This window comes from Oryctolagus cuniculus, chromosome 19 (assembly GCF_964237555.1).
Source record: "Oryctolagus cuniculus chromosome 19, mOryCun1.1, whole genome shotgun sequence".
Lineage (NCBI taxonomy): Eukaryota > Metazoa > Chordata > Mammalia > Lagomorpha > Leporidae > Oryctolagus > Oryctolagus cuniculus.
Genome location: NC_091450.1, coordinates 33915233 through 33938738, shown reverse-complemented (window position 1 = coordinate 33938738; position 23506 = coordinate 33915233). Strand labels below are relative to the sequence as shown.

Genomic DNA, 23506 nt, shown 5'->3' with positions numbered 1-23506 from the left:
CGTGTGAAGAGAGCTTGCGTGTTCGGGCAGCCGCGCTCTTCATCCACGTGGTCTGTGGGGCTGGCCACTTGCCCTCGCCTGGGGCACCGGCGCCGTGACTGCCCGTGGCTGCCCTCCCGCGCGCTCGGGTCCCGGCAGCTCCGCCTTCCACGCGCCGGGGGCTCTCCAGCCTGACTCAGACGCAGGGCCGGCTTGCTCATCTGTCAGCCGAGACCCCGGCCATCGCTTCCGTGCGCCCAGCACGGCTGACGGCCGCCCCGCACGCTGGCACTGCTGGTGGGGTCTCCACGGACCCCACTGGCGGGTGGACGGGGCCGGCCGCCCCGCCCCCCTCCGGGCTCCTGCTCGGCCTGGCCGTGGTGTCTCCTGGGGAGTCCCAGCCGCCTGTGCTGGTGTTCTGCGGGTCCCCTGCCCCGAGGGGACGTCCCCAGCAGCCAGACGCAGGCTGTGGTCAGCCCCACGCCTGTCTGGTGCAGCCCTGCCCCGGCCACCGTGGAGATGCGGGCGCCGCGGGCTGTTCCCAGAGCCTCCTGGCCAGGGGACAGCCGGGCCGGTGCCCACTGCCCTGCGGCCCCTCCGGGAGCCCTGGCTGCAAGGCGGGTAGGGGCCGGCAAGAGGACCCAGGCCCGGCGTCTGCCGCTGTGCCCGCCGCGCCTCCCCCAGGAGGGTCTTACCTGGGGGGCTCCCTGCCCGTGAAGGGGCTGTGTGCGAGCAGGGACAGCGCCTCGGCGTCGCCGGCCAGCAGCTTGCCCGCCAGGTGCAGGACCCACTCGTTGTGCTCGTAGGTCTGGGGAGGAAGGCTGGGTGGACGCGGCCGCCCCTCCCCCGCACCCTGGAGCCCCGGCCCAGCTCTGACTTCAGACGCTGCCTGCGGAGCTCGCCGGCCGCGTGTCCTGGGAGCCAGGGCCAGGCCCAGCAGCCCCGCCTCGGCTCTCGGCCTGCTCCCGTCCTGGGCTCGGACGGCCGAGGCTCCCCGCGGTTGGTGGGAGGACAAAGGTGGCAGTGCCCAGTGCCGGGGGTTCCCAGCCCTGCAGGGAGGGCCCTCCTGGGGCCAGGCTGGGCCCTCTGGGCAGGGAGACGGCCCCTCCTCCCGAGTGGTCTCCCAGGTGGCGTCTGCCCCACACCCCTACCTGGAATGCTGCAAACCACATGAGCCAGTCGAGGCGGTAGTGGTAGGGGGAGATGAGGCACGGCCGCCGCCGGGGGTCTCCGGGCTTGCACTTGAACTCGTAGTCCTCCCACAAGGCGTCAGGGGCGCTGGCGTTGGGGTGGGCCGTGCCCTGCAGGACCACCTCCGTCCGCTCCTTGGTGATGCTGAGAGGAGCCCGCGTCAGCTCTGGGCTCCCGGGGGGGGGTGCGGATCCCCGGGACCTGCGCACCCTGAACGGAAGGGCCCCTGGCCTGACCTCTGCCCCCGTCCTCGCAGGCTCACGAGGATGGCCCTGGCCCTGTCCTGAGTCCACTGCGCACCTCAAGTTCATCTTCGGGGGCGAGAGGTCGGAGGTGAGAAACCCCCGCGCTGCTCCCCCTGAACCTCAACCCCAGTCAGCAGGGGGCGCCGCCTGGCACCTGACCCAGCTCCCGTGCAGAGGACAGGACGCAAGCCCCTGGCGGGGGTGAAGACGAAGGCTGCAGCCCCCCTACCTCCCTCACACCCCCTTCCCTGCAGAAAACCACAGCGCCCACGAAACCACCACTTAGCACCAGAACCAGCCAGCTGCCCACATGAAGGCTGACACTCCCACTCCCATCATGCACCTGACACTGCCAAGCGTTCCAAAAAAGGGCAAGGAAATGGGCAGTACTCAGCCCTGCCCCAGCCCACCTCATGAATATTCAATTAACACAGCACAGACTCCACCCCCTATGCACATTCAACCAACCCGCCCCAACTCCACCCTCCGGCCTCCAGCAATGCGTGGCCAGCGTGCACCTGTGCTCTGCGGGGGGCTCTTACTGGGTCCTGGCCCTGCGCCATGAGGCCTGGGGTGAAGGGAGCGCAGACCCCAGCCGCACCGGGCCAGGCCCCCTAACCTCGCGCCGAGCTCGGCCAGGCCCGGCCCCTACCTGCCGAAGGCGCCGTAGGTGTTGACGATCCTCAGGGGGTTGAAGGACGCGTTCATGACCTGCCTGGAGCTGAGCAGGTTGAGCAGCACGGGGACGCTGAGCCAGGCCACGAGGACGCCCAGCGACACGTTGACCACCCGCCGCACCACACGGCCTGCAGCCACGGCGGAGGGGCTCTCAGACCTGCTGCCCCAGCCCGCTCCGGGACCCCTCCTCCTCCTCCTCCTCCTGCTGCCCCAGCCCGCTCCGGGACCCTCCTCCTCCTCCTCCTCCTCCTCCTCCTCCTGCTGCCCCAGCCCGCTCCGGGACCCTCCTCCTCCTCCTCCTCCTCCTCCTGCTGCCCCAGCCCGCTCCGGGACCCCTCCTCCTCCTCCTGTTGCCCCAGCCCGCTCCAGGACCCCTCCTCCTCCTCCTCCTCCTCCTCCTGCTGCCCCAGCCCGCTCCGGGACCCTCCTCCTCCTCCTCCCCCTCCTCCTGCTGCCCCAGCCCGCTCTGGGACCCTCCTCCTCCTCCTCCTCCTCCTCTTGCTGCTGTCCCAGCCTGCTCCGGGACCCTCCTCCTCCTCCTCCTCCTGCTGCCCCAGCCCACTCCGGGACCCTCCTGCTCCTCCTCCTCCTCCTGCCCCAGCCCGTCCAGGCCCATGGGAACACAGGTGGCGAAGCCGTTGACTCCCTGCCAAGTCTGGGAAGGGCCTCTCCCGGGTCCTCTACGCCAAGCTGTGGGTGCCCTGGCTGTCGCTCACCGAGGGACCACAGGGTGGGGGGACGGCAGTGATGCCCCTGCTCCCCACTGTGTCCGCCCCTCCCAGGGGCGTCGGGGCTCCTACCGTACGTGGGCCCCTGCTGGGCCTCGGGGGGCTCCTTCCTCTGCAGCTGGAGGACTCGGCACTTCAGGCTCCCCGGCCCCGAGGGAAACAGGGGTCCCAGGGTGGCGTCGTCGAAGCAGGCAAGGCTGGGCACGATGGTCAGCCAGTTCAGGAAGCTCAGGTTCCCGCTCAGGATGAGGACGACCTGGGAGCAGCGCCCCTCCCCAGTCAGAGCCCGCCGCGCACTTCTGGAAAGCCCCCCCCCCCCACCGCGGCACAACCATCGGCCCGGGTGGGGAGCTGGGGCCCCAGAGCACAGGGGGGGGTGGGCGCCTGTCTGCAGCTCCCCTCCCAGCGTCCTCGCCCCATTGGTGCTGACCACTGGCCCAGGGCCCCTGCGGCTGCTGCTGGCCAGGCCTGTGCAAGTGAGGCGGGGGACCAGGGCTGCAGCAGCCCCCCGGAAGAGGACAGGCCTCTCGCACCTGCTCCCAGGGCACTCGCGGGGCGCTGGGACCAAGTCACACAGAGACCAGACCGGCAGGAGGCCGTGGCAGGGCGGGGGGAGAGTCCAGCTCAATCTCCTGGCCTCTGACCCGGAAGTGGCCACAGTGGGGCACTCAGCCTGCAAGGAGTCGCGTCCCCGCACCTGTGGCGCCCGGGGCGGGCACCCTTCTCTGCCGAGGGCCCTGTGGGTACTGATGACATGCGTCGTGGCCACACAGGACTGTCAACTTACAAACGAGCCCGCTCTAGGGCCACGGAATCTCGAATCCCTCGGGGGGCAGTCCTCGGCCTCGCCGCCCTGACGGCCACGCAGAGCCAAAGCACTGAGAACCCTCCAAGGGCCACAGCCCTGGCTAAAGGTCGGCGTCCATCCAGCCCCACCCCCACCCTAAAACAGCACCAGCTAGCAAACGAGAACAGAGCACACAGGCAGCAGGCCCCTGCCCAGCTCAGTGGCGTCAAGGGCTGTACAGACCAATGGTTAGAACCGGCACCCAGGGGCCAGCACTGTGGCGTAGTGGGTAAGCCGCCGCCTGCAGTGCCGGCATCCCATATGGGCACCGGTTTGAGTCCCGGCTACTCCACTTCCACTTCTGCTGTGGCCTGGGAAAGCAGTAGAAGACGGCCCAAGTCCCTGGACCCCTGCGCCCATGTGGGAGACCAGAAGGAGGCTCCTGGCTTAGGATCAGCGCAGCTCCGGCCGTTGCAGCCATCTGGGGAGTGAACCAGCAGATGGAAGACCTCTGTCCCCCCTCCCCCGCCCCCAATCCCCTCTCCGTAACTCTCAAATCAATAAATCTTAAGAGACCTAGGTGCCTGCTAGGGACAGGAGCCAGCAGAGAAAGCCGGCAGCTTCTCCACAGACTAAGGGAGGAGGGCTCCCCGCAACACAAGGGCCCGGAACTCCTACACGGACGTGTGGTTACGCCTGCCTGTCCCGGGGCTGCAGAGGGCGACACGCTGGCCACCACGCACACCCACCCCAGCCCCCCAAGTCCACTCCAGCCCGGGGGGGGGGCTGCGGGCGCTCACCTGGAACAGGACCTGCAGGGCCCCGTGCAGGACGCACAGGCGGCGGCCCAGGAAGACGAAGAAGGGCACCAGGAGCTCCACGAAGTGGTTGCCCAGCGTCTCGAAGCGGTGGAACCACCAGGGCGAGCGGTGCAGGTAGTAGGCCAGGGGGTTGGGCACCGGCTGGGTCTGTGGGGACAGAGGCCACCTGGGGGCGTGGTGCCGGCAGCCCCAGAGCCCCGCCCCGCCCGGGCCCACCCGCCAGACCGAGGCGGGCAGGCGGTTTCTGAAGCAAAAGCGAGTTCTCGTTCTTCCAAAATGCGCACGGTCAAGGCAGTAACCCAGAGCGACCTCGGGCAGGAGGCACCACGCCTCCACCCACGTGAGCTCCAAGGCCTCGGCCTGCTGACCGCGGGGAGCCGGGACGGCACGGAAGCCAGGCCCCGGCCCCCAGCAGGGGTCCCACTGGCCACCCGGCCGGAACCAGCGTGAGGCTTGGTGTTGGAGCCTGTGCCCAGAGGACTGACCAGGCCGAGCACGCGTCCCCAGAAAGCCAGGTCTGAGGCCACGCGGGGCTTCCCGGGGGCGGTGGCAGTGAACACGGCTGCTGTGCAGGCAGGCGAGGCGCCCACGGTGAGGACGCCTGCACCTGCGGCTCTGCCTGGGCCGCTCCCGGCCTGAGTGCCGCTCCTATTCTGGTCTGGCCCTGGGGGAGGGCCCTCAGTGGAACCCCCTTATCTACTCCGTGTCACCCAGAAACACCAGCGGGGAGGCGCCCCGGCGTCCTGGGGACACCGAGGGTCACGGCCAGGCAGCTGTGAGGGGACCCCCGAGGCCGGAGCTGCCCGCGCAGGGGCACGAGTGGGCGTGGACAGCACGGCCTCACACAGCCACACGCAGCCACCCACTGCGCCCTGTGGTGTCCCGGGGTCCCAGGCTGTCGAGTGCTCCGCCCAGCATGTGGGCCCCGCCTCCCAGCGCCAGCTGACCCTGCACAGACGGGCGTATGCCACAGAGGAGCAGCAGGCAGCACGGCCCGTGCTGCTGGGACCTGCTCTTGTGTGGCCCAAACCGCGCCCGTGCAGCGACACCTGTCCTCCGCGCATCGCAGGGGAAGGCGGGGAGCCGGCCTGTGCCTCCCAGCCAGCAGCCCTGCCATTTCTAGGGCCAGGGCCAAAGCAAGAGAAATGCACGGGTCCAGGGCTGCGCCCGCAAGAGAAACCAGGCTCCTTAACTACTGCAGGGAGAGTCCCCAGCCCCCCCCCCCCGCTCCAGCATAGTGGGCTCACTCCCCACCCCCCCGCTCCAACAGAGTGGGCTCAACCCCTCACCCCGCTCCAGCAGAGTGGGCTCACCCCCCCCCCAGCTCCAGCAGAGTGGGCTCACCCCCCCACTCCAGCAGAGTGGGCTCACTCCCCCCACTCCAGCAGAGTGGGCTCACCCCCCCCAGCTCCAGCAGAGTGGGCTCACCCCCCCCACTCCAGCAGAGTGGGCTCACCCCCCCCACTCCAGCAGAGTGGGCTCACCCCCCCAGCTCCAGCAGAGTGGGCTCACCCACCCCAGCTCCAGCAGAGTGGGCTCACTCCCCCCACTCCAGCAGAGTGGGCTCACCCCCCCCAGCTCCAGGAGAGTGGGCTCACCCCCCCCAGCTCCAGCAGAGTGGGCTCACCCCCCCCAGCTCCAGCAGAGTGGGCTCACTCCCCCCACTCCAGCAGAGTGGGCTCACCCCCCCCAGCTCCAGCAGAGTGGGCTCACCCACCCCAGCTCCAGCAGAGTGGGCTCACCCCCCCCACTCCAGCAGAGTGGGCTCACCCCCCCCAGCTCCAGCAGAGTGGGCTCACCCCTCCCCCACTCCAGCAGAGTGGGCTCACCCCCCCAGCTCCAGCAGCAGGCAGTCACCAGCCCCTCCCCCGCTCCAGCAGCGCGCACCTGCCCACTCAGCGCCAGCCGGGCCGCCTCCTTCCCTAGGACTCAGCATCTACTCCACCCCCAGGGCTGAGTGATTTTGTTCCTGAGCATGGAGGACCTGTGCGGGAGGGGCCTGCCAGGGCGACGCCCCCACGCCTAGGGCAGTGAAATGCCAGCCCCTTCCTCCGTCTACCGGGGCTCCCGAGCCAGACAGACCTCACGCCGACCCAGCTGGTGACGCCCAGCCTGCGCCAGGGTTAGAGTGGAGTCCTCTCTCCCACCTCGCCGGCTGAGACGGCAGCGTGGCACGAGGAAGCTAGCCCCCAGCCTGAACCCGGAGCCCAGGGGGGCAGACGGAGTGCCCGCCCGCAGGTCACGGGCCCAGCCTGGCCGGCGACCAGCAGCCAGCTCTCGAAGCTGGGGAGGAGTCCCGAGGCCACCTGGAGAGCCCAAGGTGAAGCCACAGCCGGGGCAGGCGTGGCACCGCAGCAGCCAAGAGCACGCGGCGGTGCCCCTCGTGGCAACCTGGCAGTGACGCGCCTCACGTCTCTCCAGGAAACCAGACAGCTCCGAAACGAAGCCCACAAGCGTGCCCCTGCCACAGCGGCGATTCTGAGAGCCCAGGGCAGGGACTGTGCCCGAGACAGCCGCCTCGCCCACGGGCCTCCCAGTGGAGAGCAGGCGACCCCTCCCTCGGCTCCTCGCCACCCGAGATGAGCCGCCCCGTCTGCGCTGACCGGCCGCCGTGCCAGAGGCTGCCCCAGCTCCCTCGATGCTCACGTAGCTGGGCAGCGCGGGGGTGGCCGTCGGCAGGAAGCCGGCCCACCTGTGTCCCCCGGGCCCTGTGCTGTGTCCAGGGGACAGGTGACGGCATGGGCTGCTGGACGCAGGGCTGACAGACAGGTTTGGGCCTTGTGCTCAGAACGCTGACGCAGACTCAGAGGACAGAAAGCAAGGACCCTCACGCCTGTGCAGACACGAGAACTGCTGTGTGCGGTCACGGCGCGGGAGGCCTGGGATCTGTCCCGCCAGCTCCGGGGGCCACACAGAGCCGTGTCACGTGGCCGCCCAGGAGCCGAGAGTCGAGGGAGGACCTGGGTCTAAGCAGCCTCGGCTCTGCCTGGCCGTCCACTGCCACTGCACAGGGCTGTGCCCACCACACGGTCACTCACTGCACAGGGCTGTGCCCAGCACACTGTCACTCACTGCACAGTTCTGTGCCCACCACACTGTCACTCACTGCACAGGGCTGTGCCCACCACACGGTCACTCACTGCACAGGGCTGTGCCCACCACACTGTCACTCACTGCACAGGGCTGTGCCCCTGTCACACTGTCACTCACTGCACAGGTCTGGTCCACCACACTGTCACTCACTGCACAGGTCTGTGCCCAGCACACTGTCACTCACTGCACAGGTCTGGTCCACCACACTGTCACTCACTGCACAGGTCTGTGCCCACCACACTGTCACTCACTGCACAGGGCTGTGCCCACCACACTGTCACTCACTGCACAGGGCTGTGCCCACCACACGGTCACTCACTGCACAGGTCTGTGCCACCACACTGTCACTGCACAGGTCTGTGCCCAGCACACTGTCACTCACTGCACAGGTCTGTGCCCACCACACTGTCACTCACTGCACAGGGCTGTGCCCACCACACGGTCACTCACTGCACAGGGCTGTGCCCTTGTCACACTGTCACTCACTGCACAGGTCTGTGCCCTTGTCACACTGTCACTCACTGCACAGGTCTGTGCCCCTGTCACACTGTCACTCACTGCACAGGTCTGTGCCCACCACACGGTCACTCACTGCACAGGTCTGTGCCCACCACACTGTCACTCACTGCACAGGGCTGTGCCCCTGTCACACTGTCACTCACTGCACAGGGCTGTGCCCACCACACGGTCACTCACTGCACAGGTCTGTGCCCCTGTCACCCTGTCACTCACTGCACAGGTCTGGTCCACCACACTGTCACTCACTGCACAGGTCTGTGCCCACCACACGGTCACTCACTGTACAGGGCTGTGCCCACCACACGGTCACTCACTGCACAGGTCTGTGCCCACCACACGGTCACTCACTGCACAAGTCTGTGCCCACCACACGGTCACTCACTGCACAGGTCTGTGCCCAGCACACGGTCACTCACTGCACAGGGCTGTGCCCACCACACTGTCACTCACTGCACAGGTCTGGTCCACCACACTGTCACTCACTGCACAGGTCTGTGCCCCTGTCACACTGTCACTCACTGCACAGGGCTGTGCCCCTGTCACACTGTCACTTCACAGGTCTGTGCCCCCCACACTGTCACTCACTGCACAGGGCTGTGCCTACACACTGTCACTCACTGCACAGGTCTGGTCCACCATACTGTCACTCACTGCACAGGGCTGTGCCCCTGTCACCCTGTCACTCACTGCACAGGGCTGTGCCCACCACACTGTCACTCACTGCACAGGGCTGTGCCCCTGTCACACTGTCACTCACTGCACAGGGCTGTGCCCCTGTCACCCTGTCACTCACTGCACAGGTCTGGTCTACCACACGGTCAGTCACTGCACGGGGCTGTGCCCAGCACACTGTCACTCACTGCACAGGGCTGTGCCCCTGTCACCCTGTCACTCACTGCACAGGGCTGTGCCCACACACTGTCACTCACTGCACAGGTCTGGTCTACCACACAGTCAGTCACTGCACGGGGCTGTGCCCAGCACACTGTCACTCACTGCACAGGGCTGTGCCCACCACACTGTCACTCACTGCACAGGGCTGTGCCCCTGTCACCCTGTCACTCACTGCACAGGGCTGTGCCCACACACTGTCACTCACTGCACAGGTCTGGTCTACCACACAGTCAGTCACTGCACGGGGCTGTGCCCAGCACACTGTCACTCACTGCACAGGGCTGTGCCCCTGTCACACTGTCACTCACTGCACAGGTCTGGTCCACCACAATGTCACTCACTGCACAGGGCTGTGCCCCTGTCACCCTGTCACTCACTGCACAGTTCTGTGCCCCTGTCACCCTGTCACTCACTGCACAGGGCTGTGCCCACCACACGGTCACTCACTGCACAGGGCTGTGCCCACCACACTGTCACTCACTGCACAGGGCTGTGCCCACCACACTGTCACTCACTGCACAGGTCTGGTCCACCATACTGTCACTCACTGCACAGGGCTGTGCCCCTGTCACCCTGTCACTCACTGCACAGGGCTGTGCCCCTGTCACACTGTCACTCACTGCACAGGTCTGGTCCACCACACTGTCACTCACTGCACAGGGCTGTGCCCCTGTCACCCTGTCACTCACTGCACAGGGCTGTGCCCCTGTCACACTGTCACTCACTGCACAGGTCTGGTCCACCACACTGTCACTCACTGCACAGGGCTGTGCCCAGCACACTGTCACTCACTGCACAGGTCTGGTCTACCACACGGTCACTCACTGCACAGGGCTGTGCCCAGCACACTGTCACTCACTGCACAGGTCTGGTCCACCATACTGTCACTCACTGCACAGGGCTGTGCCCAGCACACTGTCACTCACTGCACAGGTCTGTGCCCACCACACTGTCACTCACTGCACAGGTCTGTGCCCCTGTCACACTATCACTCACTGCACAGGGCTGTGCCCACCACACGGTCACTCACTGCACAGGGCTGTGCCCCTGTCACCCTGTCACTCACTGCACAGGGCTGTGCCCCTGTCACACTATCACTCACTGCACAGGGCTGTGCCCACCACACTGTCACTCACTGCACAGGGCTGTGCCCACCACACTGTCATTCACTGCACAGTTCTGTGTCCACTACACTGTCACTCACTGCTCAGGTCTGGTCCACCACATTGTCACTCACTGCACAGGTCTGTGCCCACCACACTGTCACTCACTGCACAGGGCTGTGCCCACCACACTGTCACTCACTGCACAGGGCTGTGCCCCTGTCACACTATCACTCACTGCACAGGGCTGTGCCCACCACACTGTCACTCACTGCACAGGTCTGTGCCCCTGTCACACTATCACTCACTGCACAGGGCTGTGCCCACCACACGGTCACTCACTGCACAGGGCTGTGCCCCTGTCACCCTGTCACTCACTGCACAGGGCTGTGCCCCTGTCACACTATCACTCACTGCACAGGGCTGTGCCCACCACACTGTCACTCACTGCACAGGGCTGTGCCCACCACACTGTCATTCACTGCACAGTTCTGTGTCCACTACACTGTCACTCACTGCTCAGGTCTGGTCCACCACATTGTCACTCACTGCACAGGTCTGTGCCCACCACACTGTCACTCACTGCACAGGGCTGTGCCCACCACACTGTCACTCACTGCACAGGGCTGTGCCCCTGTCACACTATCACTCACTGCACAGGGCTGTGCCCACCACACTGTCACTCACTGCACAGGGCTGTGCCCACCACACTGTCACTCACTGCACAGGGCTGTGCCCCTGTCACCCTGTCATGGTTGCACAGGTCTGCAGTCTGCCTCTCCCAGCACGGGACCGGGACCCCAGGTCTCCAGGTCTGTGGTCTCACAGGTTCAGATTCCGGGGCTTCCCTGATGGGAGCGCAGACGTCATGGGGAAAGAGCCCCTGAACGTGAGAGACGGGCCGGCCGGGGGCGCAGGGCCATCCCACAGCCACACCGCTGGTGCTTGCCCCGAGCAGCCATCTCCAGCTTGCGCCTGGCCCTCAGAGCGCGGGAATTTGAGGTCTCTGCCTGTGACCCTATTCACAGTCTGAAGCCTCAGCCCTGCCTCCTGCACCCCCGCCTCAGCCACTTCGCACGTGCAGCCCTGGACAGAGGCGCCCATGCTCCGAGGCAGGACACGGGCCCTGAGCCCCGAGCAGCGCGGGTGGGCAGGGCTGGGCGGCGTCAGCTCACCAGGCTGCAGCGCACACCCAGTTCTCGCGGTGCCCGTGAGCTTCACTCGCTGCAGCTCCAGTCACTGTGTGCAGCCCCCTCCCTGGGCTCTCAGGAGCCCCGCCCCGCACACAAGGAGACGGCGCAGCAGCCCGCGGGGTGCAGACAGCAGGCATGGCACCCCGCAGGCTGCTGGGTCAGAAGCAGCAGAGCCTGTCACAGCCTCACTGTACAGATCCGGAAGCAAGAGCCGGCCTGCAGCGGGACGGACGGGCAGACGTGGCCAACAGCGGGCTGCGTGGGTGGCCACAGGCCTCTGCGTCACATGTCAACAGGGACATCGGCCAGGAACCACCACGCATGCAGATTCTGACATGACCGGGAGCACGGAACCCGAAGAGCTAGGGTGAAGGTCGTGGCACCCCACCACGGCATCGCCAGGACCGTGACCACCCACGCCAGGCCAGTGCACACACACCCGTGACTCCACTGCTGCGAGCAGGGCCATCTCTCCCCCCGACATGCTCAGACAGGTGCGCCTTGCCCCGCAGAAGGTTCTAGAAGTGCTAAGCAGGCTACCTGCACCTGCAGGCTACATCCTGGCTGCAGAGATGGGACCAAAGCGCCTAGCAGGAGGGCGCCCCCGACCCCACGCACACCGGCGTGCGCACACATGCTCACACGTGCCCAGGCATGTGCACCTGTGCCACACTGACTGCCGGCTCCTGCACTGTCGTCGGTGCGTTGGCGGCTCCCATTGTGGGCTTCAAACCCAAAGGGAAACCCAGCCACTCAGAGCCCCTTTGATGGGTTAGAGGCCAGGAGGGGAAGCTGGTTTATTTCCCAGATCAAAGGTCGGCTTGTCGTGCCCGACTGGAACACAACACCGCCATGAACTTGCATCAGCTTACGTTGCACACCCTGAACGAGGGCGGGGGGCGGCTCTGTGAGCGGCTGTCCTCCCAGCGTGGCCCAGGGGTGCAGTGAGCGGCTGTCCCCCCAGCGTGGCCCAGGGGTGCAGTGAGTGGCAGTCCTCCCAGCGTGGCCCAGGGGTGCAGTGAGCGGCTGTCCCCCCAGCGTGGCCCAGGGGTGCAGTGAGTGGCAGTCCTCCCAGCGTGGCCCAGGGGTGCAGTGAGTGGCAGTCCTCCCAGCGTGGCCCAGGGGTGCAGTGAGCGGCTGTCCTCCCAGCGTGGCCCAGGGGTGCAGAGCGAGGGTAAGAAGGCAATGCCTGACAGACAGGCTGCATAAGCCGCGCAGTCCCAACTTAAAATGCTCAGACCCAATGAACGCGCACGGCGGGGGTGTGTGTGTGTGTGTGTGTGTGTGTGTGCGACACAGGCACGCAAGCGTGCGACTGCAGGCTCCAGCCAGGGCTCTGCCCCTGCTCCGACTGCAGGCTCCAGCCAGGGCTCTGCCCCTGCTCCGACTGCCGGCTCTTCCCACTCCGCCGCGGCACTTGGCTCTCTCCCCTCTGAGGGAGCTAAGGCGTCCCGGGGCCAGTCTGCGGCTGAGCCCACAGTGCACAGGTCAGGCTGCGGGACTCACGACTCCACGGCTGTGACACGGGCACCCCTGGGCTGGGCGGGGCTGCTACCGTGTGAGGCCAGGGCCCCAGACGTCGTGGCCCCGAGGCTTGCAGGACCCTCAGTGAGTGGTTGACCGACACCCGAGGGTGCCACATGGTCACACCCGGTCTTCCAAGGAAGGGTGGTCCCCCATATCAGACAGCGACCACGTGGCCAGTGCAGGGGGCAGAGGGCCCCTCGTGGGATGACCTGGCCCTGGGATGCCCCCACCCGAGGATGGCCTGACGGACAGCTTCCGATGTGACGAGGGTGCGACACGCCAATTCCAGGCCATCAGTGAGCAGTGGGCCCTGCAAGGGTGGGGTGAGCACATGGCACCCCTCGTGACCCATGAGGCTGAGCCGGGGCGGGGGCTGAGGGCGCTGCAGAGTGCTCACCAATGGGCCTTGGGGTTCACACCTGGTTTATGCTAATGAGGTGGCCCGGGGTGCCTGGGGGACACAGCCACATCTGACACCTGTCCCTGTGGCTCCACCACACAGGCTCCAGAGAGCAATGGGTTCAAGTTCTGTGAGCTGTCCCCACAGATCCTCCAGCCCAGGAGGGCACAGGAACCCGGATTGGGACTCGGGCTGTCAAGTGCAGGGGCCATCTGTGGGTCTGCAGAGCAGGCGTGGGCGGTGGGGGGCGGGCGTGGGCGGTGGGGACCTGGAGCAGGCGTGGGCGGTGGGGACCTGGAGCAGGCGTGGGCGGTAGGGGGTGGGCGTGGGCGGTGGGGACCTGGAGCAGGCGTGGGCGGTGGGGACCTGGAGCAGGCGTGGGCGGTGGGGGGCAGGCGTGGGTGATGGGGGGCGGGCGTGGGCGGTGGGGACCTGGAGCAGGCGTGGGCGGTGGGGAGCGGGCGTGGGCGGTGGGAAGCAGGAGCAGGCATGGGCGGTGGGGAGCAGGCGTGGGCGGTGGGGAGTAGGAGCAGGCGTGGGCGGTGGGGAGCGGGCGTGGGCAGTGGGGGCGGGCGTGGGCGGTGGGGGCAGGCGTGGGCGGTGGGGGGCAGACCCGGGTGCAGCCTGTCCAGGAAGCGGCCAGCCTGTGTGTCAGGGCCAGGAAGGTCCTCGCACCTGCTGTATTCCTGTACGCACAGGCACTGATCCTGGCACCCGGGTCGTGGACCCCCTGAGAACCGGACAGACAGCCCTCACTCCTGGACTCCTCATCTGACTCCGAAAGATGGAGACATAGTAGACGAGCCTTGGACCTCAGACCACGAGGCCACAGGTCGGGGTGGGGCTGACGCAGGCGCCCCCTGCAGGGCCCTGGGTACAGAACCCACCAGCGCTTGGCCACCAGGCCGGGAGGAGGGCCTCTGTCCGACCGCCAGGTCAAGGCGGAGTCAGGGCAAGAACAGGAGAGGCGGGGCTCCCCCTCGGCCGCGAGCCCCCTTAACTGCCCGCCACCGCCTGATGTGCTGGCCACCTGTCACCTACCGGGGGCCCCGTCACGAGGACTGCTCGCTCTTACGACAGCCCAGATCTGCTGCCAGCTGGCTGCTGCACTGGGGACGGCCGCTGAGCCGGGAGCGGGGCAGCTGCCGGGTGGGGAGCACGCGGTGCCGTGGCTACGCGGACAACTGCCCTGCAGGAGTTTCCTCCCGAGCCCTTCAGCCCAGCAAGATGAAGAGGAGGGGTCCCGGCTCCTTCCCTACCTCAAGCCTGGGTACCGAGCACCAACCCGGTGCACAGCACCACCCGGCAGAGGCGTCTGCGGCAACAAGGGCCTACCAGGCAGCCCAGGCCTGGCTGTGGCGCCTTGGTGCTCCGCCCGGGCTCTGGATCCCGCGTGGCACGTGGGCCATCAGGTCCCTGGGCCTGGTCAAAGGTGACTGCAGCTCTCCCTGCTGTGAACCCTGACCCAGCTCAGCTTGGGAACCTGCGCTGGGAATGCCGGCAATGAACCCAATAAGGGAGTTCTGCCCAGGGACGCCCAACACCCACGGCGAGTCCCAGGAATCGGAGCCCACTGCCCACCAGGAGGACCCTCCCCATGCCCGGTCTCCCAGCTGCTGGCCCCGCCCCGCATCACCCGAGGCAGACCCGGGCCGAGCGTCCACCGGCACAGGCACAGGCCTGTCTCTCGAGCCCGAGCTGGGGCTGGGGGCAGCGGCGCCACGCAGAGACCTCGACTGCACGGGGCAGCGTGTGGGCTCCTGGGTGCTGGAAGCACCCGGCACCTCCCAGCAGCACCCCCACGGGGGCTGACTCCCGGCGGACGGGCGTGGACCCCCGGCCCCTCGCACGCTGGCGCCTGGCGCGGCTTCTGGGGACAGGGCTGTCCTCCCGGGAGCGCCTCTGGCCCCACGTGTCTCAGGCAGCCCCAGGAGAGGACGCCGAGACCCTCAGAGCAGACCCACAGCCCAGGCCACCGGACGCCCCGGGGAGTAGACGCCTGCACCTCTGGGGCTCTCTCCCACTCCTGCCCAAATCTGTAACTTGGGCGCTGCCCCGTGCCAGGTGTGCGGACACCTGGAGGTGACAGGGACGTCCCAGACTGTGCGGACCGTGCCGAGCCTCTTGGCCTCATCGCGGGTTTGGGCTGCAAACTACGGCCGTGGCCCAACTGAACAGCTGCTGGCACCCGGCCACATCCGGTGCCCACCGCCTGTCCCCGGGGGCTGCTCCCCCGCCACAGCTGCCCAGGCCGGGGGGCGTTCCTGTGACGCAGGCATAGCCGGCGAGGACTTCAGTGCCCTCCCGCACGCTCAGAGGTGGCGCCTGCGACACCAGGAACTCGGGACCGGAGAGCAGAGGAGCGGCCGACGGTCAGCAAGGCCACCCAGCAGCACGCCCAGGGTGGGCACCACTCGCCCCCCATCGAGCCGGAAGCACAGTGCCCCGAGCAAGCCCAGCAGGAAGCACAGACACTGAACACTGGACCTGGCCCGTCAGACACCCGGATGGCCCCACGGGGCAGCATTGCCCGTGTACCTGGGTGCAGGCACGGGCCGCGGTGAGAGCAGTGACGGGGAGGGGGCCAGCAGGGTGGCTCCTGCCTCACGTCCAGGTGGGGGACTGCGGCCCGGGCGTGGCCCCAGCGCTGCACCTGCCTCAGGGGCACAGGGGCGGCTACAGCCTCCAGGAGGAATGGCCCAGCCTGGCTCAGAGCTCTGGGCAGTGCCGGGGAAAACCAGAATGAACCGGCCGGGCCTGGCACCAGGTGGGCCACACACCCCTCGTGACCAGGAAAGGAAGGGGGCATCCCCGATAAGCCAAGGGAGAACCTGCAGCAGGCACGGGCTCACCTGGCCGGGGGCACAGAGTCCTACCTGGACAGAGGCTGCCAGGTGAGCCCGCTCGGGTGTGCAGGGCCGAGGGCGGCACCCGGGCTCCGGCTGCACAGGCTGCTTACCTCGTAGTGGAAGTCCATGCAGCTGAGGTCTCGCCAGCACCGGTCCCCACGGATCTTGATCAGGCCCTGCCAAGGAAGAGGTGAGGCTGGCGTGGGCCCCGGGCCGGCAGGCAGCACACGAACAAGCTCGCGGGGACCACGGCTCCCTCGGGAGGCGCTCGGCCCAGGAGGGGAGCGTGTCCCCCCGGCACCTGTGGGCGAGTGGGTTTACTCGGCAGAACTCTAACAGAGCGTCTGACCGGCACGGTAACAGCACACGCGGCAGGCGCAGCCCCTCTCCGTCACAGCGATGCGCCCACCCTCACCGACACGGCCGCCTCCTCGGGCTGCCCCGGCCACAGCTCAGCAGCTCCCACACGACACCCACGCGGGCCGGCAGCCTCTCCCAGTGAACCGAGCACGGCTCGGGCAGGGACTCGCCTCACAGGAGGATGTGGGGGGGACGGCAGGAGCTTTGAGAGCAGCCGGGAGCCCCTGGGGTTGGGCCGCACGGAAGCCCAAGGCAGCGCGGCTGGAGGCAGGGCTCCGCTGAGCAGTCGGTCCTCGGCCATGCACACAGAGGCCAGCGAGGGCGGCTCTCCTCCACGCCCACTTCCTCCCGGGCACCGGCAGCCTCAGCACCCCCGCCAGGACCGGACCACACACACTGCCTGAGGCAGAGATGCGGCCCGACTCGCCTCTGACGGGCGAGCAGAGAGAACAGAACAGAAGGGAGGCCTCCCTGGTGAGGGTGGGTCCTGCAGCCACACCCCAGGCAGGTGCCCTTGGACCCCCACCCACCCCCAACTCACCCCCCCCAACCATCCACACCCCTGCTCACCCACCCCCACCCACCCAGCCAGCCACTCGCTCAACCAGCCCCTGCTCATCCGCACAATCTACATACCTGTTCCCCCACCCCCCACCCACACTCCCCCAACCACCCACTCACTCACCCACATCATCCACACCACTCCCCCAGCCACCTACTCACTCACCCCCCCACTCCCCCCAGCCCCTGCTCACCCACCTACTACCTCCCACTCATTCACCCACTTACCCATTCACCCACCTACCACCCCCCACTCCCCTAGCCACTCCCCCAACCACCCACTCGCCCACACACGTGCTCACCCACCCCCACCCCTGCTTACCACACCATCTACACACCTGCTCCCCCACCCACGACCTCCCACTCATTCACCCACTTACCCATTCACCCACCTACCACCCCCCACTCCCCTAGCCACTCCCCCAACCACCCACTCGCCCACACACGTGCTCACCCACCCCCACCCCTGCTTACCACACCATCTACACACCTGCTCACCCACCCACTACCTCCCACTCATTCACCCACTTACCCATTCACCCACCTACCACCCCCCACTCCCCCAGCCACTCCCCCCCAGCAGACACCGCTAAGTGGCCCCTAGGAATAGGACCCCATCCCTGGGGGTGCACATCGGAGGCGCAGACAGCAGAGGCGGTGGGGGTGGTCTAGGGCTTCTGCTGGCACTGCCGAGAGCCACAGACGGGGCTGCAAACGGCGGGCGCTTTCCTCCCAGGCGGGCTGTGTCTGCACTGCAGGGTCGAGGGGTCCCTCTGGGTCCCACTCATCAGGGCACCGACCTAATGACCGCACCACCTGGGCGGGGGCTCTGAGGGGGCCCAGGGTGGAGCACGTGCCACCAGGTTCTCTACAGCTGCCCAGGCAGATGAGCTGGGCGGGGCGGTCTTGTGGGAGAAGGGGCATGTCCAGTGCCAGATGTGTGCAGGACGCCGGGGCTGCAGGACTAGGGGATGGGAGGCGTGTGGGAGCTGGGAGAAGCTGCAGCTGTACCAAGAGCTGGCTCAGCCCCTCCCTGCAGCACGGGGCACTGACCCAGCGCCTGGCAGCACAGGAGCCAGGATGGGGGGTCCCAGGGGGCCGGGGTCAGGGGACGGCCCAGGCAGGGCAGGGGCTGCACACGACACCACCTACTGTGCAGCCCTGTGGGGGGGGGTCTATAAACACGACTCCAGGGGACTCTAGCACCTTGCTCTGGAGGGGCCATGACCCACAGCCCCCGGTCTCCCTGCACGTGGTGGGCCCAAGCTCAGACCCCGGCCCTCAGCCGGCTGCCACCATCCCCATCCCGGGGGAGCCGCGAGCAGCGCCGGGAGTTGGAGTCGGGCTGCACTCGGCGCCTCCAAGTGTGCTGACTGTGAAAGGGGAGGGTCCTGTCGCTGGACGCCGGGCTGGTGGAGACCCCAGAGGCACCAGGGAGCGGTGCAGACCCAGGCCCGCGTGGACAGCAGGCGCCCGCCAGCGAGCCCCTCCCCGCCTCCAGCTCAGCCCCAGACCCTCAGAAGCAGAGAGTGGGGCTCTCTGGAGAGTCAAACCAGGAAAGAAGAAAAAACAGAGCAATTACCGTGTCACTCAACGCCAGGCTGACGTGAGACACGTAGAACCCGAGAGCTCTCAGCCTGCGCCCCTCCCGGCCCGGTTCCTCTCCGCAGCTCACGTGTCAGACTTTCCACGGATTTTCTTCCCCCGGAGTAAGTGCCAAAGGAACAAAGCCTTCTTTGAGCCTTTTACAGCCCAAAATTGATGATGAAAAAAATGGCACAGACAGGCCAGACCCACAGGAGCCGAGTGACCTGCAGCGCGCCCCGGGCCACTCGGGCCACTGGCGAAGCCTCCAGCCCCGCAGCGTGCGGTGCAGGTGCCCCACCCCCGACGGTGGCCATCCGACCAGGGCACTGCCCAGGGCCCACACCGCCAGTACCACCAGGGCCACAGGCACCCAGCTGACACGGCTGGGGGCAGTGCCACGGAGAAGCCAGGCTGACCGCACGTCTCGGGGTCAGGCCCTGCTGCCCGGGACACCACCTCCTGCCACTGCACCTCCTCGACAGGGACAGCCATCAGGAAGGCCTTCGTCGGCCCTGCAGCCTGAGCCAGCACCGAGGGGCAGGCGGGGTCTCGGGGTCCCGGGCTTGTCCCAGCAAAGCAGCCCGCCTCCCCCAGGAGGTCGGCCCCGCGAGCTCCCAGAGCCAGTGCAGTGACACGTGTCCGGACTAGACACACGCACGGCACCGAGCTTCTCCCGAGACCCACTGGCCCCTGCCTGGCCCTCGCTCTCCTGCCGAGACAGCCCTCTGGGCACACACGCACAGAGGCGGCCCCTCAGGGCAGGACAAAGCTCCCCTCTGAGGGCAGCCCCGGCCCCGCCCCCCACTCCCGCATTCCGGGGGAGCTCTCCTGCCGCCTGCAGTGAGCCCCTGGCGCTTCCGGGCAGCTATGTGTACTCCCAAGTCCCGGAAAACACGGCCCAGTAAACGAGGGGGCCTACGGCACACCCGCCCCCCCCAAAGTGCACAGCTATGCACCTGAGCGTGCGCCGCATGCCCCGCCTGTGCCACGAGCTTTGGCCACAAACACTGGCCGGGCGGGGCCTGGGGCTCAGTGTTCTGGGATTCAGCAAAGACCTGTCCGCCTCCCGCCTGGGCACGGCTCCTTCTCCGTCTGATTTGGGTCGGGGGCCCTCGCTGTCAGAGCCGGCGCGCGCATCAAGCCCTGGTCACCCAGGACATCCACTGCTGCAGTTTCACCAAAACACGACGACTCGTGACCCCAAGCCAGCCCAAGGCTCAGCAGCTCCAGGGAAGGACGCAGCCTGCGCCCCTCGTCATGGACTGGCTCCAATACCGGCTGCGGTGAGACGGCCGCACGCACAGCCCGCGTCTGCTGAGTTTTCCTAACACGGGGGGGGGGGGGTCAGGGCGGGGGACAGAAACTCAGCCCCAACCCCATGCTGCAGCCGCCCCGTCACGGGATCACCCGGCGCTGAGCCACGACCTGGGAACGGAAGCTGCTCGGGCCGGCTGTGGGGCTCCACTGCGGTCCTGGCCCCGGCCCTGCAGGTCCTCCGTCCGCTGCCACGACGTTGCCCACAAGTACAGACTTGGGGGGCTGCAAGGAGTGGTGCTGACGGAGAAAGGTCCCTGGCGGGCGTCAGGGGCTCCGGCCTTCCCGCCACGGCTGTGCAGCACAAAGGGCTCCTGACGGCTTCGCCTGGGATGGGGGCTGCAGCGGGGGGCGGGGCCGGCACACTACAGACGCCACCTGCTCGCCTGAGCCGGGACGGCGGACGGCCGCTGACTCCTTCAGTTCCGCCGAGCTAACACGAGGTGAAGTCAGAACCACCGCTCTCCTTCCAGCGCAGGGGTGAGCAGCAGGGTGAGCCCCCCAGGGAGGGGACAAGCGTGCCTGGCCTTGGTCCTCACGGGCACCTGTCAGCGTGGCTCCAGGGGCTCCGAGCCAGCCGCTCTCCCGGGGCGCCGTGGGCACTCCGCACCGGCTGGCCTGACACTCCCGGGGGCCGCGGCGTCTCCGGAAGGTGCTGGGTGGAACACGCCGACGTGGAAGCAGCCTTCTAAGGTAGCGCTGGCCCATCCAGCGCCGGGCAGCCATCGGCGGCGTCAGCAAGGGCACACTGGCTGCACCGCTGCTGACCGGCAGCTGTCTCGGCGGCCCTCCCTCCGTCAGGAGACCTCAGGTCCGTCCCGGCGTCCGGGAGGCTGCAGCCTGCAGGCGTGTGAAGCAAACACGTGAAGACGTCCAGCCGGCACGTGCAGAGAGCCCATCACACACGCTTAGTGCCGCTCTGGGGCTGAGGACACAGCTGCTTTCCCTAGCCCTGTCCCCATGGGCAGCTGCCAGCCGCACAACAGGGTCTAAGGCTGCTGGGACCACTTGGCCACACCAAGGGGCCCGTGGGCACCCAGAGCTGCCCTACAGCCGGGAGAACTGGAGCTGGTGGAGCTGTGGCAGTGGCCGGGAGCCGAGGCGGAGCCTGTGGCACAGGAGTGGAGGCTGCAGGTGCCAGCCCTCGGCCCTGCCCACCTGGCCTGCCTCCGGCCCATTTCTGTCTGTGCAGCCACCCCTCTCGGCCCCTCCCTCCCCACCAGGCGACGCCTTCCACCTGTTCCCAGCCCCAGCCATCGTGGCCATGTGGGGAGTGAACGGGCGATGGAAGACCTCTCTCTGTCTCTTCCTCCTTCTGCGTAACTCTTTCAAATTAGTCAGTAAACTGGAAACCTTAAAAAGGGAACCCTTTGTGGGGGAGGAAGAGGCAGAGGCGGCTCCCATCTGCTGCCTCACCCCCACACTCGGGCAACGGTGGAGGCCGGGAGCCCAGGAGGAACCTCGTCCTCCACACGGTGCCGGGATCGTCACGTGAACCATCGCCGCGTCCTCCCAGGTTTGTGGGAGCAGGAGGCCGCGGCACACCAGGAGCCCCCGCCGGGGCCCAGACTGCCAACATCTGCCCTGGTCGTGCAGGTGCTCGGACGTCAGGACCGCTGCAGCCGCTGCCTCGGCTGTGCCTCCTCCTGAGGGTGACCGCGAGGCACGGTGACCGCGAGGGACGGTGACGTAGTGACAGTGACGGTGTGCCACTGCTCCTGATGGTGATGGTGACCGCGAGGGACGGTGACCACGGGACGGTGGCTGCGTGTGACGGTGACTGAGTGACAGTGGCCATGTGCAACGGTGACGGTGTGTGCCACTGCTCCTGATGGTGATGGTGACCGCATGTGCCTCTGCTCCTGATGGTGACGGTGACGGTGTGTGCCACTGCTTCTGATGGTGACGGTGACGGTGTGTGCCACTGCTCCTGATGGTGATGGTGACCGCGTGTGCCTCTGCTCCTGATGGTGGGTTTCACACGATCCCCATGCAAATGCCGGCTTGTTTCTGCCCGCCTGCCCCGTGCTTGTCTGGATGGCAGGAGGAGCCCGAGACGAGGCTGAACACGAGTGGTGGGAACAGGCGCCCTGCCTCCTGCCGCCACCAAGAAACCCGAGCTGTGGGACTGCAGAGGGGCCCCACGGGTGGGCGGCCTCCCCGAACCCTGCTCTGAGTCTGTCCCGAGTGGGCGCAGGGCTCCGCGTGTGCGGGGGCAGAGCACAAGGCCCTCTCCCGTCCCCGCTGTGGGCGACGTGGGCAGCTCCATCTTCCCGCGGCAGCGCGCCCCAGGCCGCGTCCGCACCCGGCGGCCATGCAGCTCGCTCCTTCCGACGGCTGTCCTCTCCCTGTCACGCTCACCGTCGTGAGCTCACGCCGGGCCAGCTGGCCCGGGAGTCTTCTCTCCCGATGGTTTTCTCCCGCAGCCACAGGGCCGCTTCCCTTCTCTGCTCCGTCTCGGTTTTGGTAAGACCGTGCCCTTAAGCCTCTGCCCTCCCCAGAGCTCAGGGGCCCCGCACGTCCACATGGCCCCGTGGCCTCACGCTGCCTCTCGGACAGCACCCACCCGTCACCGCCTGCCAGGCTCCAGCGACGGCTCGAGTCCGACCTCAGGACCGTTCTCCCTGTGGGCTTCCATCTTCCCCTCCCTCGTCTCAACGCCCAGACTGCGGCCCCCGGCAGCTTCGGTCCGCGTGCTGCCTAGAGAACCCCTGCTCGGCCCCCACGGCGTCCAGCGGCCCGGTCCGGCTACAGGCTTAGCAGACGGGAACACGACGCGCTGCACGGTTCTGCCTCGACAGGACCTTCCCGAGCAGCACAAAGGGAGCCGCACCCTTCACCACCACCGGAACAGAAAGGGGTGCGGCTCAAACGGGCACAGCGGTGAGGGCTGCGTGGCCAGGCTCACCAGCGGCAGCCGGAGGGAGGCGGCACCAGGCCTGAGGACAGCGGGTGTCCCGCAGGCTGCCCGGCCACACGCGCGCTCTCGCTGACATGTCAGCCCCTCCTTACCAGCCTGTCAGGGGCCAGGTTCCCATGCCAACAACCGGGCGAGGACACAGACCCCACGGCCCCATCCTGCGCTGGGCCTCGGGCTGCAGGGCCCTGCTGAGCTCAGAGCCTCGCAGGGGCCGGGGCAAGTGAGAGCAAGCAAACGTGGGGAGCTGGCCGCTGGCTGGGCCGCTCCCGCCCGGCTCCAGGACAGTCGGGGACTCACACCTGCACCGCGGCCCTCGTCCAGGGCACGCCTCCTCCCAGCCCCCAGAGCCTGCCGTGGAAGTGGCTTGTCAGTGTAGGCCCTTCTGCGGCCAGCGGCTCCCTCCACAGCCGTGGCTGGTGCCTTGGTACTGCAGAGCAGCATCTGGGGCAAGAATTCGGCACCGTTGGTTTACATTCTCCGGCTGATGGACTTTTTTGAAATTTATGTATTTACATGTATTTCAATGTCAGAGACGGAGACGGCCAGCTGGAGAGCTCTCCTAACTCACGCACTCCTTCCCCAGTGCCCACAACAACTGGGGCTGGGCCAGGTCACAGCTAGAAACCAGGGACTCATGGGGCCAGTGCTGTGGCGTGGCAGGTGGGGCCGCTGCCTGCAGTGCCGGCATCCCATATGGGCACCAGTGTGAGTCCCGGCTGCTCCACGTCTGACCCAGCTCTCTGCTGTGGTCTGGGAG

At 67.6% G+C, this 23506-nt stretch overlaps 1 protein-coding gene across 4 annotated transcripts in view; it reads right to left on the bottom strand.

Moving 5' to 3' along the window:
* Positions 1–23506, bottom strand: part of LMF1 (lipase maturation factor 1) — a 91248-nt gene that overhangs the window by 6968 nt on the left and 60774 nt on the right. For all 4 annotated transcript variants that reach the window (XR_011384472.1, XR_011384471.1, XM_070064187.1 and 1 more), the window contains exons 5-10: positions 16118–16183; positions 4409–4576; positions 2894–3077; positions 2068–2221; positions 1131–1314; positions 675–787 (exon numbers count right to left, since the gene is read on the bottom strand). Coding sequence is in view for 2 of the 4 variants with exons in the window: in XM_070064187.1 (XP_069920288.1) it covers positions 675–787; positions 1131–1314; positions 2068–2221; positions 2894–3077; positions 4409–4576; positions 16118–16183 (869 nt within the window). In the remaining 2 variants the exon portion in view is untranslated. The remainder of the gene's footprint in view (positions 1–674; positions 788–1130; positions 1315–2067; positions 2222–2893; positions 3078–4408; positions 4577–16117; positions 16184–23506) is intronic.